This window comes from Paramisgurnus dabryanus, chromosome 5 (assembly GCF_030506205.2).
Source record: "Paramisgurnus dabryanus chromosome 5, PD_genome_1.1, whole genome shotgun sequence".
Classification (NCBI taxonomy): domain Eukaryota; kingdom Metazoa; phylum Chordata; class Actinopteri; order Cypriniformes; family Cobitidae; genus Paramisgurnus; species Paramisgurnus dabryanus.
The window spans coordinates 12,740,253-12,754,853 of NC_133341.1; the positions used below are offsets into that span (position 1 = coordinate 12,740,253).

The 14,601-nt window shown below is 36.9% G+C and overlaps 1 protein-coding gene across 1 annotated transcript in view; it reads right to left on the reverse strand.

Moving 5' to 3' along the window:
- Positions 1 to 14,601, reverse strand: part of cfap299 (cilia and flagella associated protein 299) — an 81,166-nt gene continuing 66,565 nt past the window's right edge. Inside the window, exons 4-6 of the mRNA XM_065267025.2 lie at positions 9,197 to 9,339; positions 2,588 to 2,714; positions 1 to 140 (exon numbers count right to left, since the gene is read on the reverse strand). Coding sequence (XP_065123097.2) covers positions 57 to 140; positions 2,588 to 2,714; positions 9,197 to 9,339 — 354 coding nt within the window. The 3' untranslated portion in view covers positions 1 to 56. The remainder of the gene's footprint in view (positions 141 to 2,587; positions 2,715 to 9,196; positions 9,340 to 14,601) is intronic.

Sequence of the window (14,601 nt, forward strand, 5' to 3'; positions counted from 1 at the left end):
GGCTTTTTAATACAATTTTAATTGTAGAGTGGTTCACAGGAACTGGAACAGGGTTTTCAGAAGATGTGGTCATAAATGACAACTTGCACATATAGGTCAGACTGAACAGAAATTTGGACATAGCTGTGACCAGGTGATGCCTGTTGGGGTTAAAAACAATAGTTTAGTTAGACTAAAAATGGCTTCATTTTAAACCGTCAACCGTTTTACGCTTTGTTATCGTAAGATCAAATCTGTAACAAAAGAAATTTGTCTGCAATTATAGGTCTACAACAAGAATAAATAAGATCTTAAGCCAGGTATGATCCATTATTAAAGGGTAACTGTGTCAAAAGATTTAGCTGGTCTGAGGTCAACCTGACTTTGACATTCATTCTTTACATTTACATAAAATGTGTCTTGGTATCTGGATCAGATTTTCTTCATTTAAGGGCAAACTCACACTATCCAAACTAAACCGCGCCCGGGTGCATTTGACCACCAAAGCCTGGTTGATTTGACTAGTGTGATCGCGGTTTGGGTAATCGTGCCATGGCCAGCTTGCAGAGGTGGGTTTGAGCGTGTTTTACTTGGGCTCAGGTGCAGAACGTGCAGTGTGATCAGAAATCGCGCCAGAGCTTAGCTCAAAAGGAGAGACGTCAATTGCGCGACCACCCACTGCGACCATCTGCCTTCATAAAAATGTTCTGATGCATGCAGCAGGGTTACGTGAATGGCCGAACTGCACACGTGACAGATCAACTAAGCAATATGATAGGCATGTGAGAGGGCTGTGTGTCATCGCGCACAAAACGACTCCAAATAAAAACACAGACTAAACATTACGATGGGCTCCAGTGTAAAGATAGCGCTTCTTGCTTACTTCTTGCTTGTTCAAAACTATCGCAATGACAAAAGCGCGCCGGGGCTTGGATCGATAAAATCTAACTCAGTGTGAGTGCGGGCATCTGGGGAAGTAGGGACAATCGCGCTGGGGCATGGTTTGGTTTGGATAGTGTGAGTGCACCCTAAGGGCGCACTCACACTATCCAAACCAAACCGCGTTCGGGTGCGTTTGACCCCCAAAGCCTGGTTTGTTTGACTAGTGTGATCGCTCTGTTCCGCGCCCGGGTGCGGATTGGTTAATTGCACCTTTTGATGCGAGCAGCGGGGTTACGTGAATGTCCGAGCTGCACACGTGACAGATCAACTAAGCAATATAATGACATGTGAGAGGGCTGTCTGTAATCGCGCACCAAACGATTCGAATAAAAAACACACACTTATCATTACGGTGGGTTCCAGTGTTAAGAAAGAGCTTTACTTCCTGCTTTTTTCAAAACAATCGCATCTTAATGACGAAAGCGCGCCCGGACTCGGATCGTTAAAAAGTACAGTGTGAGTGCGTGCACCTGGGGGAGTAGGGAGGGGTGACAATCGCGCTGGGGCATGGTTTGGTTTGATTTGGATAATGTGAGTGCGCCCTTAGACTTTGAGCAAAAAGGACCTCCAACCCAACTGAAATAAAACAAACAAACGGCATTAGCTGTTGATATTCAAGGGCTGGTTATCAAACCGAACCACTAACTGCTACTTTGAAGGAATAACCAGCATATTTTCATCAAAGCAGACTTTCTTACAGGATGACAAACAATGAGAAAGCAATAAACAAGCAAACAAATCAAGCCCAGTGTTGAATATGGCAGGATTCTGCTGGTTTATCTAAAGGAATGCATCCACATGGGCAATGAGGTCATGCCTGGTGGGGGCCTGAGGTTGGATTCTGGGTGCACGAGTGGTTTCAGTGTCTGGGTTCCTTAGCCTCCCCTCGTTTTTTAATAGCTGGCCTGGTCGGGGTGTGCTCGACCACAGGCAATACTCGCCTCTGCCATCTCGCCCTCAACGAGGCTGCCTGGGCGAGTTTGTGTTCAAAGAGGCCGGTCTGCAGCGTTGCCTCTTTTCCAAAATAGCATGCACTCATAGCCCCTAGGCAGACAGGCCAAAAAACAGTGGCACAGGTTCCAGGGCTGCATTTGCGGCTCATTCTAAGCCGCTCGGTTGAATGTTTGGAGAAACTGGGACAAAAATGCTACCCAGGTGCTTTGAGGATCTCTAAATTTCACACGGGGTCTATAGGATAATAGGGCAGAATATATAGTAGTATGTCTGTACAATAACTTTATTCTAGACCCTGTAGACCCTGAATAGATTGGTAAACAATCATACAATAATAACAGTAATATTAGAATGTATCTAATAAAAATACAATAAAAACAAATAGTCTAACTCAGTTTAACAAGGTGTTTATTTACCCATGGATGTTAAAGGATTTTTGCCTGATTTGCGGAGAAATTATCTGTTCTTATACCATGGGGCTGTTTGTTGAGAAATGTTCCACAAGTTATGTTGCATTATTTTTCAATAAATGCACACCTGACCTTTCAAATGTCTTAAATAAACACCAAAGCAATGTCTTATCAATGTTTGTGATAACTGTGGTATAAGCGGATTAATTGACTCCGGTCCTTTGAATTATTTGGGTGTGCATTATTTTCAAATAATTCAACAGCCTGTCATCAATTATTCCTTACATATCAAACACACTTACCTCTGGGTCAACATCCAAGATTTTTCTATCTTTTTTGTTCCGGAAGAGCATGCCATTTATATTCTCTGTGAGCACCTCATAGTTTAAGCTGTCGTTGCATTTAGGCTCTCCTACCCAGTTGTAGTAGCTAAAGATAAAGGAAAAAATCTTTTATTAAGGTGAATGAGTTTTTTTAAGGTTAATTTAAGTTTCATACCATGACTGATATGAGCTTTGTTGAAAATCTTTTGGACATGAGTGAAACAGATAAACAATCTTACCATTGACAATCACAATTGTTGTTATATTTATATTACGGGGCTGTTGAATGCTTCATTCTGATTGGCTGACAAATGTTTGAAGGGTGTGCATTATTTTTTAGTAAATGCAAACCTACTGTATGAAGTAGTTCTAGTTCTGTTGATGCCTAATTGAATCAACTGAAGTAAAAGCCCCTTTTGCCAGATTGAGTCAAAAGCTTTTTTGAAGTCAACAAAGCACAAGAAGATTTTTCTTTTATTTTGGTTGGTTTCTGTGTCAGTTTATATGTATTTAGAGTGTATAAGTTGTCTGATGTACGATATTTTGTTTGAAAACCAATAGTATCGCACATCAGACCACACTTATCTCTCTCCATCTCTCTCTCTCTCTCTCTTGCTTGTGCTCTCTCTCTCACTGTTAAATGGTTTTTGTAATAAGATGTGAAAAAAATTAATCCTACTCACAATAGAATTTTTAAGACAAGAACCTGTCAAATGTCTTAAAATAAAACACCTGAACAATCTTTTGGTGTAAAAACTGTGTTATTAGTGGTATAATTAACCCTGGTCCATTTAATGTTTTTGCTTCGCTTTGTGGCTGTATTACCACATTAGATGTGCATTATTTTTTTAATAATTAAGCACTGCGTCATCAATTATTCCTTACAATTATCATACACAATAAATATAAACATGACAAAGAAACTCAAATTTGTCAGTCAACACACACCATTCTTATGAACTCTAGGACTTTTGGAGAACAAACATTTTTTGTTTAGATGACGAAAGACAACGAGTGCTACTTTGTGGTGTTGTGTGGACAAATCTACATGAAATATGAATTATTAAAATGGTTTTACTTTACAAGGTAATGTACAAATTAATCTATAATATTGTTGGATGTGCCTGTTTCACTTACACATTACTTTCCCCTAACTGAATTCAGAGATATTTGTTTGAATAGATAAGATAGTCTTGCTTCAAAGATCGGTGTTTGCACATGCAAATGTTTTAAATAAGACATTGCATGCTTAAGAAAAACATCTCACAGCTACAATAAAAAAAAAATGTCCACAAAAATTCCTCTGTCTGCATTGATCAATTTTAAAATTGAGACACAGCAGGCTATTCAAAATGGCAGAAAGAAAAGATCTAAATGTAATTGATGCACGTGGTGAACAACAATAAATTACTGACTAGGGCCAAAGGAACAGCCCGGTCCAAACAGCGACTGTCTGGCCCACGTTAGTGGTTCGCTTCAAGCTGTTTGAAGACAGCTGCTTTGCAGAAATGCAACTGGAAATGTCACACTCTGAGGCAGTGAGGGCTGCTCAAATGGACCTCAGCTACTCCAAAGCAGTAGTTTGTGGTCCAAGAACAAAGTTGGATTTTATAAATCTGAGGGAGAGACTCATGGATGCAAGAGCCACAAAATAATATTCTCTAACATGATGAAGCTCTGAATATCAGCCAGAGGTGCTATTATTAAACACTCCAGCTAACTGGAAATGTTTAGGACCTTTAAGATAAGAATACACTAAGATATTATTCTCATCTGCTGAAGTTTTTTTTTTAAAGTTTTGGTTCAGCAATTCTTGGTTCATAAAGACATACATTTTGACAGTTGTGAAAATATTTTGCAAATGCTTGGACATTTAACTAAGGATTGGAACCTTCAAAGCCACCAATAAAACCAACACACTAAAAATAGCAGTTGGGTTAAAACAACCCAGCATTGGGTAATTTTTAACCCAACGATTTGTTGTGTCCAATATTGATCCAGCATGGGTTCAAAACAACCTAGCAATTTTTAGAGTGATAACTAAAACCTTTTGATAATGCATTTTGGCTGTTCATTTACATGACAACTGTATTTTGGGAACCTAACAGAAATCTTTGAAATTCTTAAAATCTTTTAAAGCGCAAGCTTTTGAAAACGTCTAAACTATAAAAACATGAATTTGTAAAAACTGTGATGTTATGTGTCTGCATATAACGTGTTCAGACATCATTGAAAATTGCCAACTACTGGCCTACCATGCATAATTCAGCATTTTTAGTCATGTTCACGAATCCATTAACAGGTGTAATCATTTTAACAATGTTGTCATCTGTAGCAACCCCCCCCCCCCAAAAAAAAACCAAAGGTAAAATGTTTCCTTCTTTCCACACTCTCAGATAAAGTTGTCACTGGGACAGTATGTTCTAAAAAGTTCCTAATATGTACCATTTTGGTACAGATGAAGAGTTTGGTTCCAAAACACAATATATCCATTTTGAATAATTTGGGTAAAAATGTGTTTTATGTATTTATTTTTGTAAGATGAAAACCCCTATTTTATGTTACAAACTTGCACATAGCATCTTTAGATTATAATAACATTAAACATTCAAATCCATTATTTGATTTATGAAAAATTAATTATTTTTTGTTTTTTTATGTTATAAATCTATTGAATCAATATATAAATGTGCATTCATCTTTCCCATTTTATATTGCCACAGAAAACTACCACAGGTTTATCAATGCCATCAAAATTATTATTATATTTTTGTTTGTTTGTTGATCGCGAAGTACAAAGTAGACGAGGAAAACTAGGATTCTGTGTGTATTCGACGCACTACCCTTATTGTTTACAATGCGTGGAATGGTGCGCTGTGATTGGTTAAGTGGATTTATTGCATTCTGCAGAGAAGGAGGACTGGTGTTTGTCATGGTTTGGAAAAAAGGGAGAAAAGATGACAGAATAACATGGCGGATATCGGATTTTGCATAAAATGAAGAATTTACTTTTCAATACTGACCAGATACAATACTGATTTTGGCGGTAACTAATAATGAAAAAAAAGGCGTTTTCACGTTTCAGATATACCTTTGAGAAACCAGTATGTATACCTTTAAGTTAACAATGTGTACCTTTGGGGTACCAGTATGCCCCTTTTAGGTACAAAAGTGTACTTTTTGTAAAAAGGCACCACCACTTTTTCAAAAAAATTTGATGTTTGGAAATTTGATGTATGTTTAGGGTTTATACCTTAAAGGCATAGCGGAAGATTTTTCCGAATTTTTAAAAAGAACCGCCCCTCCACTTAAAAAAAAAAGTGCATGCGCAACACTCTACCTGCTCCATACATTGAGATGTTTACCGTGTCTGCGCGGTTCGTGACTTGTGCCAGGGCTAGCATCGCTAATCATAGCTTACATCAACTTTTATTAGCAGTGATTTTAAATGGATTTCTCCAAGTAGCATGCCAAACTTTACCTTTCGAGTAAAAACTTTGCGTGGGAAGCCGAACCTGTGCTAGCGTGTGAAATATTTTCCCAAAAACACTCTGGTCTTGTTTCTTTCTTCAGAGGCATTTCCCTTCTTGTCATACAATTCTTATACAATTTTTCTCTTGCGACCCTCAGATATTTTGAAAAGACACGGTGAGAACGCGACCTTCAATTAATCATTGAAACCGTAGCCCACCACACACCTGAAAGTGCGCGTGTGCATAAAGCGATCCTAGGGACGAGCACTTACAACGGCCTTACGTCAACATATCACCAGTATGATTGACAACTGGGATGACCAATAGTCTTGATGATCCACCCGGAAAAAGAAAATCTTCCGCTATAACTTTAACATTCCCAATCTTTATAAACATAAAACAAAAGTAACAATGGTTTTTAATGATGGTATCGCTGCAACGCTTGCACAGGATCAACTCTTCCCTGCACATCCAGAAATGCTCAGCAGACCTCATCTTATGGCCGAAACATCTTGAAACAACCACAACTTATCATGATTTATTACACATGGCTCTGTGTGGAAGAGAGAGAAATAAAGAAAGGAAAAAGACACCTCAAACTTCCTGTTAAGGTGACCAGAAACCATGGTGCTGGTCACCAAAGCAAATAAAATTGTGCTTGAAATGAAAAGACTGCGCAAAAAGATGTAAACAAAAAGTAATGACCTGAACTAAACATTCTCACATTTTGCATCCCAGGAAAAACCTTATTCCATTACATTTGGAGCAACTGCCTTTACAGTAAACATGGCAGACCCTCACAAAGAGCCACATTCTGTGAGGAAAAACAGTGATGCATGAAATCCCAAGTTCTGGATCAAACTTTTTGGTCCTAAATAAAAAAATGGAAACGCTTATTTTTCTTCTTTCCATAGGGTTTGTAACATAGACAGAACGTAAATTTTCGTGAAGGATTTAGAGGCAAGGATGCATATTCACTTCCTTCTTTTTTAAATAAGGTTTGACAGCATTTTCTGTGTCTATTTATACTGAAACGCCATATAGCAATTAGCATTTTTAGGTTGACCACTTTTATGCAATGGTGAACCACTTACTTTTGGTCAGAGAAACAGGACAGATGTGAGATATTTTAACAGAGAACATGAAAAGATGGGCAGAAAAATGCCCAAGAGCTTATAAATTTTCAAGGAGGATGGACTATGAGCTCTCCGAGCTCTCCCTAATCCGCAAGCGAGGCAACACGTGTCATTTAGGCATGCCTATTGGCCCTTCTGAACCCCTATTGTCCCTAAAGAGATGTCACATAGCATTATACAATGCTTAACAGTCATAGTGCAGCTGGATGGCACCCCACCCACACTAACTAGCAAACGTGTGAAAACCTGGGCTTTGTGGAAACAATTACCAAGCTGTTAATAACAGATCTGTGTCTTTAACATTACACTATACAATGACAGAAAAAAGGATGTTTGTGTACTTCAATGCTCCATGGTTACTGTACTAAAGCCTAATGGAGTGTTTTAGGGAAAAATCCACCAGTTGTGACTGTATGGATCAATGAGAAACAGCTTTTAGTGAATAGTCTGGTTTCTGAACGAGTTGGAGTTATCGCAAAGCACAAGACATCCTTAAACAATGGTACACTCTTTATAAAGGTACTAGAAGGGGTTCTTTGCAGTGACGCCATATAACATTTTTGGTTTCCCTAGGAACCTTTCTTATCTTGTAAAGTCTGTAGAACCTCTTAATGAAGCTGCTTGAAAGGTCCTTCAAAAAATACAAAATTCTCTGAACCTAAGGAGTTTATGGTACCTCAAAAAGTACATTATTAATACCAAATGTATACATATCTATACCTAATGGTAGATATTAGAACCTTTTTAAAGGGTACTGCCCCAGTGATAGCTGGGGTACATATTTTGACCAACAGTGTAGGATTAACCTTTACCGATTCTAAAGCAATGTGGTTCATTAAAACTCAAGTCATTCATAGTTGAATTCCTCTCTCAACTCTTTCTCATTTTTCCTTTACCGAGAAGAATGCAAGTGTCCTCAGCTGGTGGCCATGACTTTTTTACTCTTTATTTTTTGTGGTGAGGCAGTCAAAGTCTGTCAGCTGTGGTGTGGATTCATGCATCTGTACGGGAAGAACACGGCATCTGCTCCATCTTAGTGGCAACCACAAGCACTGCCTGTTATTGTTCCCGTGAGAAGGATGGTGGAGAGAGAGAGATGAAGCGAGAGAGAGAGAGAGCGAGAGAGAGAGAGAGAGAGACTTAGAAATACGAAGAAAAGAAAGCAGAGAGGAAATGAGCATGCTTACGGTGTAGTGTACTTCCACTCGAGAACAATCTTGAGCTAACTCATATGTTGTGGCATGTGTTAAGATGTGGCTATACAAACATAATAAAATCAATGCATTTACTTTTTAATGGGAAACACCACATATCATTTTAACTTTGATATAACACTTCCAATAATATGAATAATTACAAGGACTTGTTCATTTTATTTGATTATAATATTTTATTTATTTACATTTTTACTATTCAGGTAAAAGAGAAAGATATAAGGTGGATTTTGACTTGTGTTTGGAGTCTTAAATAAATCACATTTTTATGTTCAGCCAGGAAAGATAAACACAAATTTTATTTTAAACTTGAACAAAAGGTGTTTCCAATCAAATAAGTCCTTTCACATATAACTTCAATATTTGATTATTGATTTTGATTGATGTGGCATTCTTCCATATGTTTGAGTAGTGTTGGTTTAAGATTACTTTTTGGATGGCTGATTTCTTAAACTGCTTTACAGACATTTGATTCATATTAAGATATATTGCCACTGCAGTAAGCTGTACATTCACACTTTAATGTATTGGCCAGGACAGAAAGCAGACCTGTCTGCTCTTGCTGCGTTATGAATAGAAGGTCTGTTTTGTACTCATTGTATTTTATGAACATCAGTATTTTGGTGTCTTTTCAAAGAGTTTTTTATTGTTTAGCATTGCTCAAACAGATCAAATCTGACATTTAAGAAGTTCAGCACCATACATTTAGCACAACAGTAGCACTTGGAAATCATTTTGCCTGTGTCATAATTTGAGGAGGCTTACCTTAAGTCAGTTGGTCTGGGCATAAGCCTTTTCTTTCCACTGAAATATGGTTCAAAGTCTTCGGTTTTTAGTCGGTGGGAGTAGTCTATGTAGCCAGATATTTCCTGTCCAAGAGAATTTTTGCCGCTTATGAAAATGATGGACTGCAAGAAAAACAGTCAAACACACTACATAAATAATCTGTATAATATAATATCTGAAGAAAATAGACAAAGGAGAAATATAATTCATAGCAATAAGTTGCAAAATACACTGCTAAATAATAAAACCTGTCTCATAAATATTCACAAATATTCATTTGAACACAAATACGTTCTGTATATTTTGAGCTTATTTAGTGAATCTGAAATCTGTAAAGAAGCAGGTCCAAGCAATAGAATAAAAACATGTCTGCACATTAATAACTTTAAATCTCATTGGTCCTCACACATCTCTTTATGAATCATGCAAAGGACAACTAGTGGAGCTTTGCTAGTACCACACAAGATGATGGCAATTTAATATAAAATTGGTTTATGTTCAAATGATTATAGGAAGTTATATACATCTGAGCTGTAAAGTATGAGAGAATTTTCATTTTAAGGTGTACTATTCATTTTTTAAAAATACCACGAATCAGCAGTGTTGGGGAAAGTTACTTTTAAAATTAATGCATTACAATATTACAAATAATTACTAATTGCGTTACTTAGTTACTTTTCATGGAAAGTAATGCATATGTTACTTTTTAGTTAATTTTGCATTTTTCTTGGCAGAGCCTTGATTTCTTTCAGGCCTTGCAGGTGTTTTTTATGACTGAGAAGTTCTGTATTCAGAAATTGCATATTTTTTTCACAAAAATGTCAAGCTTTGGCCTTCCATCTCAGTTTCTGACTCAAACAGTTCCCACACAGGTGTGTACGCATAGAGTGCATAATGTGACTACGTTCAGTTTAATTCAGTACATATTTTTTTTAAATCAAATTAATAAAACAAAAAAAAGTTACTTTACTCTAGAAAACTAATATTATTACGTAATGCACGTTACTTGTAATGCGTTACCCCCAACACCGCAAATCAGATTATAAAAATGCTTAGGGAAGCACTGGTAAAATGCACCAGAATAAGTCCTTTTCACAATCTAGAAGTAAAGTTTAGAGTACAATCGGCAGTTGTTTTGTCTTCATGATAATGATAAAAGAACAAAAGACAATCTATGTTTTGGCTTGTCTGTTTACTTCTAAGAGTCAGAGAGAGACAGAGTCACACTTCCTTTATGAAATCTGCTTTATTCTTTGATAACAAAGTCACTTATATCACATTTGTACTTCTGTAAGATCCCTGGCCATCTGTGGATTTTCCTTACATGTGCAGGATAAAAGTGAGATAACTGGCACTGTAGACTTTAGATGCTTTAAACAGATGCTATCGGGTTCACAGCTGGCCAGCTACCTTATCTTTGGCTTTTGAGCTCCCCTGTAAACCTTGAAAAGAAATCATCAGTCGAGAGCCAGGAATTACAGTGGGTAGAGCAAAGCATGCGGATCATCTTTCGATCACAGAGAAAGAATCAAAACCCTCTAGCCCACAGACGTACCACGGTGGAAAGCTTTCCACTCGCCCTCATAAGGCAACAGGCAAAGTGATAAAAAACAGGTCTGTTAAACTGCTGTCTGTTTCCATCAGCTTCCCGTAGTTTCACAGAACAGGTGTTGTCCTCACAAGAAGTTTCCCCTTTTCGCTGCTCGACTGCTTCTTGTATGGGGACCAGCTAGGATCAGTCTCATGAGCAAATATTACTTATGGACTACGTCCGTTGGCACTTTCCACAAATTTAAAAAATGAAACTGGTTCAAAATCCTTCAAAAATAAACATAATCAAATATTACGTGAGCTTATTATTTTAACATTTACTTAAATAAATGTACAGCACATTTGAATATTTTGCCACCACCATGTCTAAATAAAACCATCATTCAAGTGATTATTTACTAGGATTAAAGATTTAAATGACATAAATCTGAAACAAAATGTATTAAAAACAAACATTAAAAAGTGAATTTATCCTAGCGATAGGATACTACTATTACACTGTAAAAAATACTTGCTGCCTTAAAATCTTTTGTTGAATCAACTCGGATTTACAAGTCATTTCAACTTACTATTATTTATCTTGACTAGAGAGGAGTTGTTATAACTACAGGTGAGTTGTTATAACTTATACATTTAAGTTGACTTTTCTCAACTATATTTTATAAGTTGTGACAACTAATCTCAGTTGACATGACTTGTAAATCTGAGTTGATTTAACAAAAAATGTTAAGGCAGCAAAGTTTTTTTACAGTGTACTTAGGAAAGTTGCTATTTAACTTCAGTTTGAGACTTGAAAAGCTGAACTCTCAGAAATAAAAGTACAAAAGCTGTCACTGGTGTGGTACCCTTTCAAAAAGTACATCTTTGTACGTAAATGGTGCATGTTCCTCAAAGGTACATATTGGTACCTAAAAGGTACATAATATGTACTTAAATGGTACATATTAGGACCTTTTTGAAAAAGTCTCTGGTTGCACATGATTGAATTATGTTTGCTTAAAATGAAATTAAATTATGTACAACAGTTCCACATGATTGAATCAAGTTTTCTTAAAATAAAATTAATATGAATTCAAATTAATGTAATTTTAAGAAAACTTGATTCAATCATGTTGAACTGGTGTACATAATTAAATTACGTTGATCCAACAACTTTAAAAAAAAATCATTTTAAGAAAACATAATTCAATCATGTGCAACCACACACTTTCAAAAAGGTCCTAATATGTACCATTTAAGTATAAATTATGTACTTAAATTGTGTACTAATTCAATGAAGCTTTTGTATTTTATTTCTGACAGTGTAGTTGTCTGATCATTTTATTTGCAGCATTGGTAACATAAAATATCCCACAGCACAAAACAATTAAAAAACATGTAGTGCATCTACACTTTAAAAAATGCTCAATCCATGCTTGGAAAAAATATGGACAAACCTACCTCAAGTATTCAACCTATGCATGGTTGGGTCAAATATTGATATTTCCTGGGATAATTTAACCAAGTGGATGGTTCTGTCCATATTTTACCCAACTATGGGTTGAAACATAATGTGTCAGAGTAAAACAATTAATATTTTTCTGATCTTAACTTTGAAATCAGGACAAAACCAGCATCCAAAATACTGCACAGTGGTGCATTTAATCCGACTACACTGAAACACTATAAAACAGCTAAATGGCACAGATCTGCAGTCTAGCTCATGAGGGTGTTTCCTCTGGTAGGATTTACCATTGACGCATTTATTTCAGGGGTCAGACATGTGCGTCAGGGCGGTCCAGTGGCACACACGGCACACTCTCAGATGGATAACACTTTCAGAGGAAAGCAGGGCCTCTCTGGTCTGCATGGGAACAATCCTGCACTGTCAGGGAGCCTTGCAGGTGTCTAAGGGTGTCAGCTGGCCTCTGTTTATTATTGGTGGGCTGTGCTTTAGGAGGAATCCCAGGCCATCACTAACAACTGTGTAAATTTGTCGGGGTAATGAAAACATGACCTGGATGAGAGGAATGCTTGAGGTTGGAGTCCTTTTTTTGGCAAGCTTACCCTTGTCCCTCTTTAGGTGTTCCATGGGAGGGGGGGTGAGATAGCGGGTTGCTTATTTGACTTGGAAGTGACTTCATATGGTGAGGCTTGTGTAATAGATGCAGTGGTGAGTCCAGATGTGCTGAGATGTTCTGCTTCTGTTGGGATCAGATAAAGTTGTATTTGGTCTCTAGAAAACCAAGAGGCCTGGATGTGTACAGAGTCACGAATGTCAAACATCTTGACTGATGTACATATTTGGATTTGACAACCGAAACATAATAATATAGACCTCTTATTAGAACTAATTATGGTCTTAATCTGGACTCACAATCATTTAAGTGGGTGTGCATAGTCAGCCTCCCTTACGTTTGCACAGGTGTTGTAGCAGAGTAAACACAGGTGTGGTTTATCACATTAACTATGGACATGTTCCACTAACATGTGACAACAAGAAAATGTCCAAATATATTTTTTATATAATAAAAAAAAATGCACTTAATATTAAATGCAAAAACAAAAAAGTAATTTCCTTTTATGGATGATGGCTAGCTACTTTCAATGAATGTATTTTAATTTGGTTAAAATATGCATGAGAGTCTGAATCACAGAAGATGTAAAAATGTACATGTAATGTGTATTCAAAACCTTACACTCTGTGGCAATTAACTCAATACAACTCATACAGCACATGAATCAAATTTGGCAGACAAAATGTTAAAATGTTCTTTAATGTCTTTGACAGACTTAAGTTTCTGTGAAAATACATGCGATACGATTAAAAATAATCGAAAGATGCTGCTTCTTTTTTTCTCATAATCACAGGGTGTGTCGGAAGACAGATGTCCTGGCACAAGAAACAAAAATGTACGACTTAACCGTACAGAAAGGCTGGTTACTCACTTTGGCAGCTGGACATTCAGATCTGGATTTACTTTAAACATTTCTGAGCTCCGTAAGATCACATGACTTTTAAAAATAGTTTGAAATATATTCACGGGAAGAATTTGAGACAAAGAAAGGAAAGAAAGTAATGAAGACCTGTTACCGTGGGAGACCAAATTCAAAGCAGGTGCTGGAAGTGGAACTATGACAGGAGTTTTTGGAAATACAGAAATAGAGTTGTGTCAAACTATGTGGTTTCAGAGAAAAAAAATGTACTTCAAAAATGCCCCCCCAAAAAAATAAAAAGGAGGAAAGGAAAAAAATAAGGTTGTTTAAAAAGGAAGATTGGATTTAAGCAATGTTTACTCATGTGCTCTGCCTTTCCAATCATAAACATAGTCATTGGGTGTTTGTGCAAGAAAATAAACAGAGCTCGAGCAGGTGTCCTCTATAAGGCATCTACCAAACACCCAGAAGTGAGCTGACGTTTCACTCTGAAGATCTCAGATGGGGCTCGACAAATGTAGTCATTGCCAAGAGCGCAGGAAGTGAAGCGCTCAAAAAGCAAAGCAGAAAGATTGTCTTGGACTCCACTTTGCATGGGTACAGTCCAAACCACCAAACAGGTGGCTTAAACATTCATTAAATTAGACAGAACTCACGTTAGAACGTTTGGAAACTTTTTGTAAAACCACACTAAGAGCGTCACTGTGACAGGGTTGAATTTCAGTTTTTTGCCAGAACTATGCCTGCTGGGTTGGTGATGGCCTTATATTTAGAAATCTGCTTTACAAAACTGATTCACCAGATTAAATGTATTTTTAAAGTAACCTAGAGTGATTTGGAATTATTGAGACCACAATTTTTCAATTTGATATTTAGTGTATCCTGCAATAAATTTAGTGTATCTGTGACAAATGTAA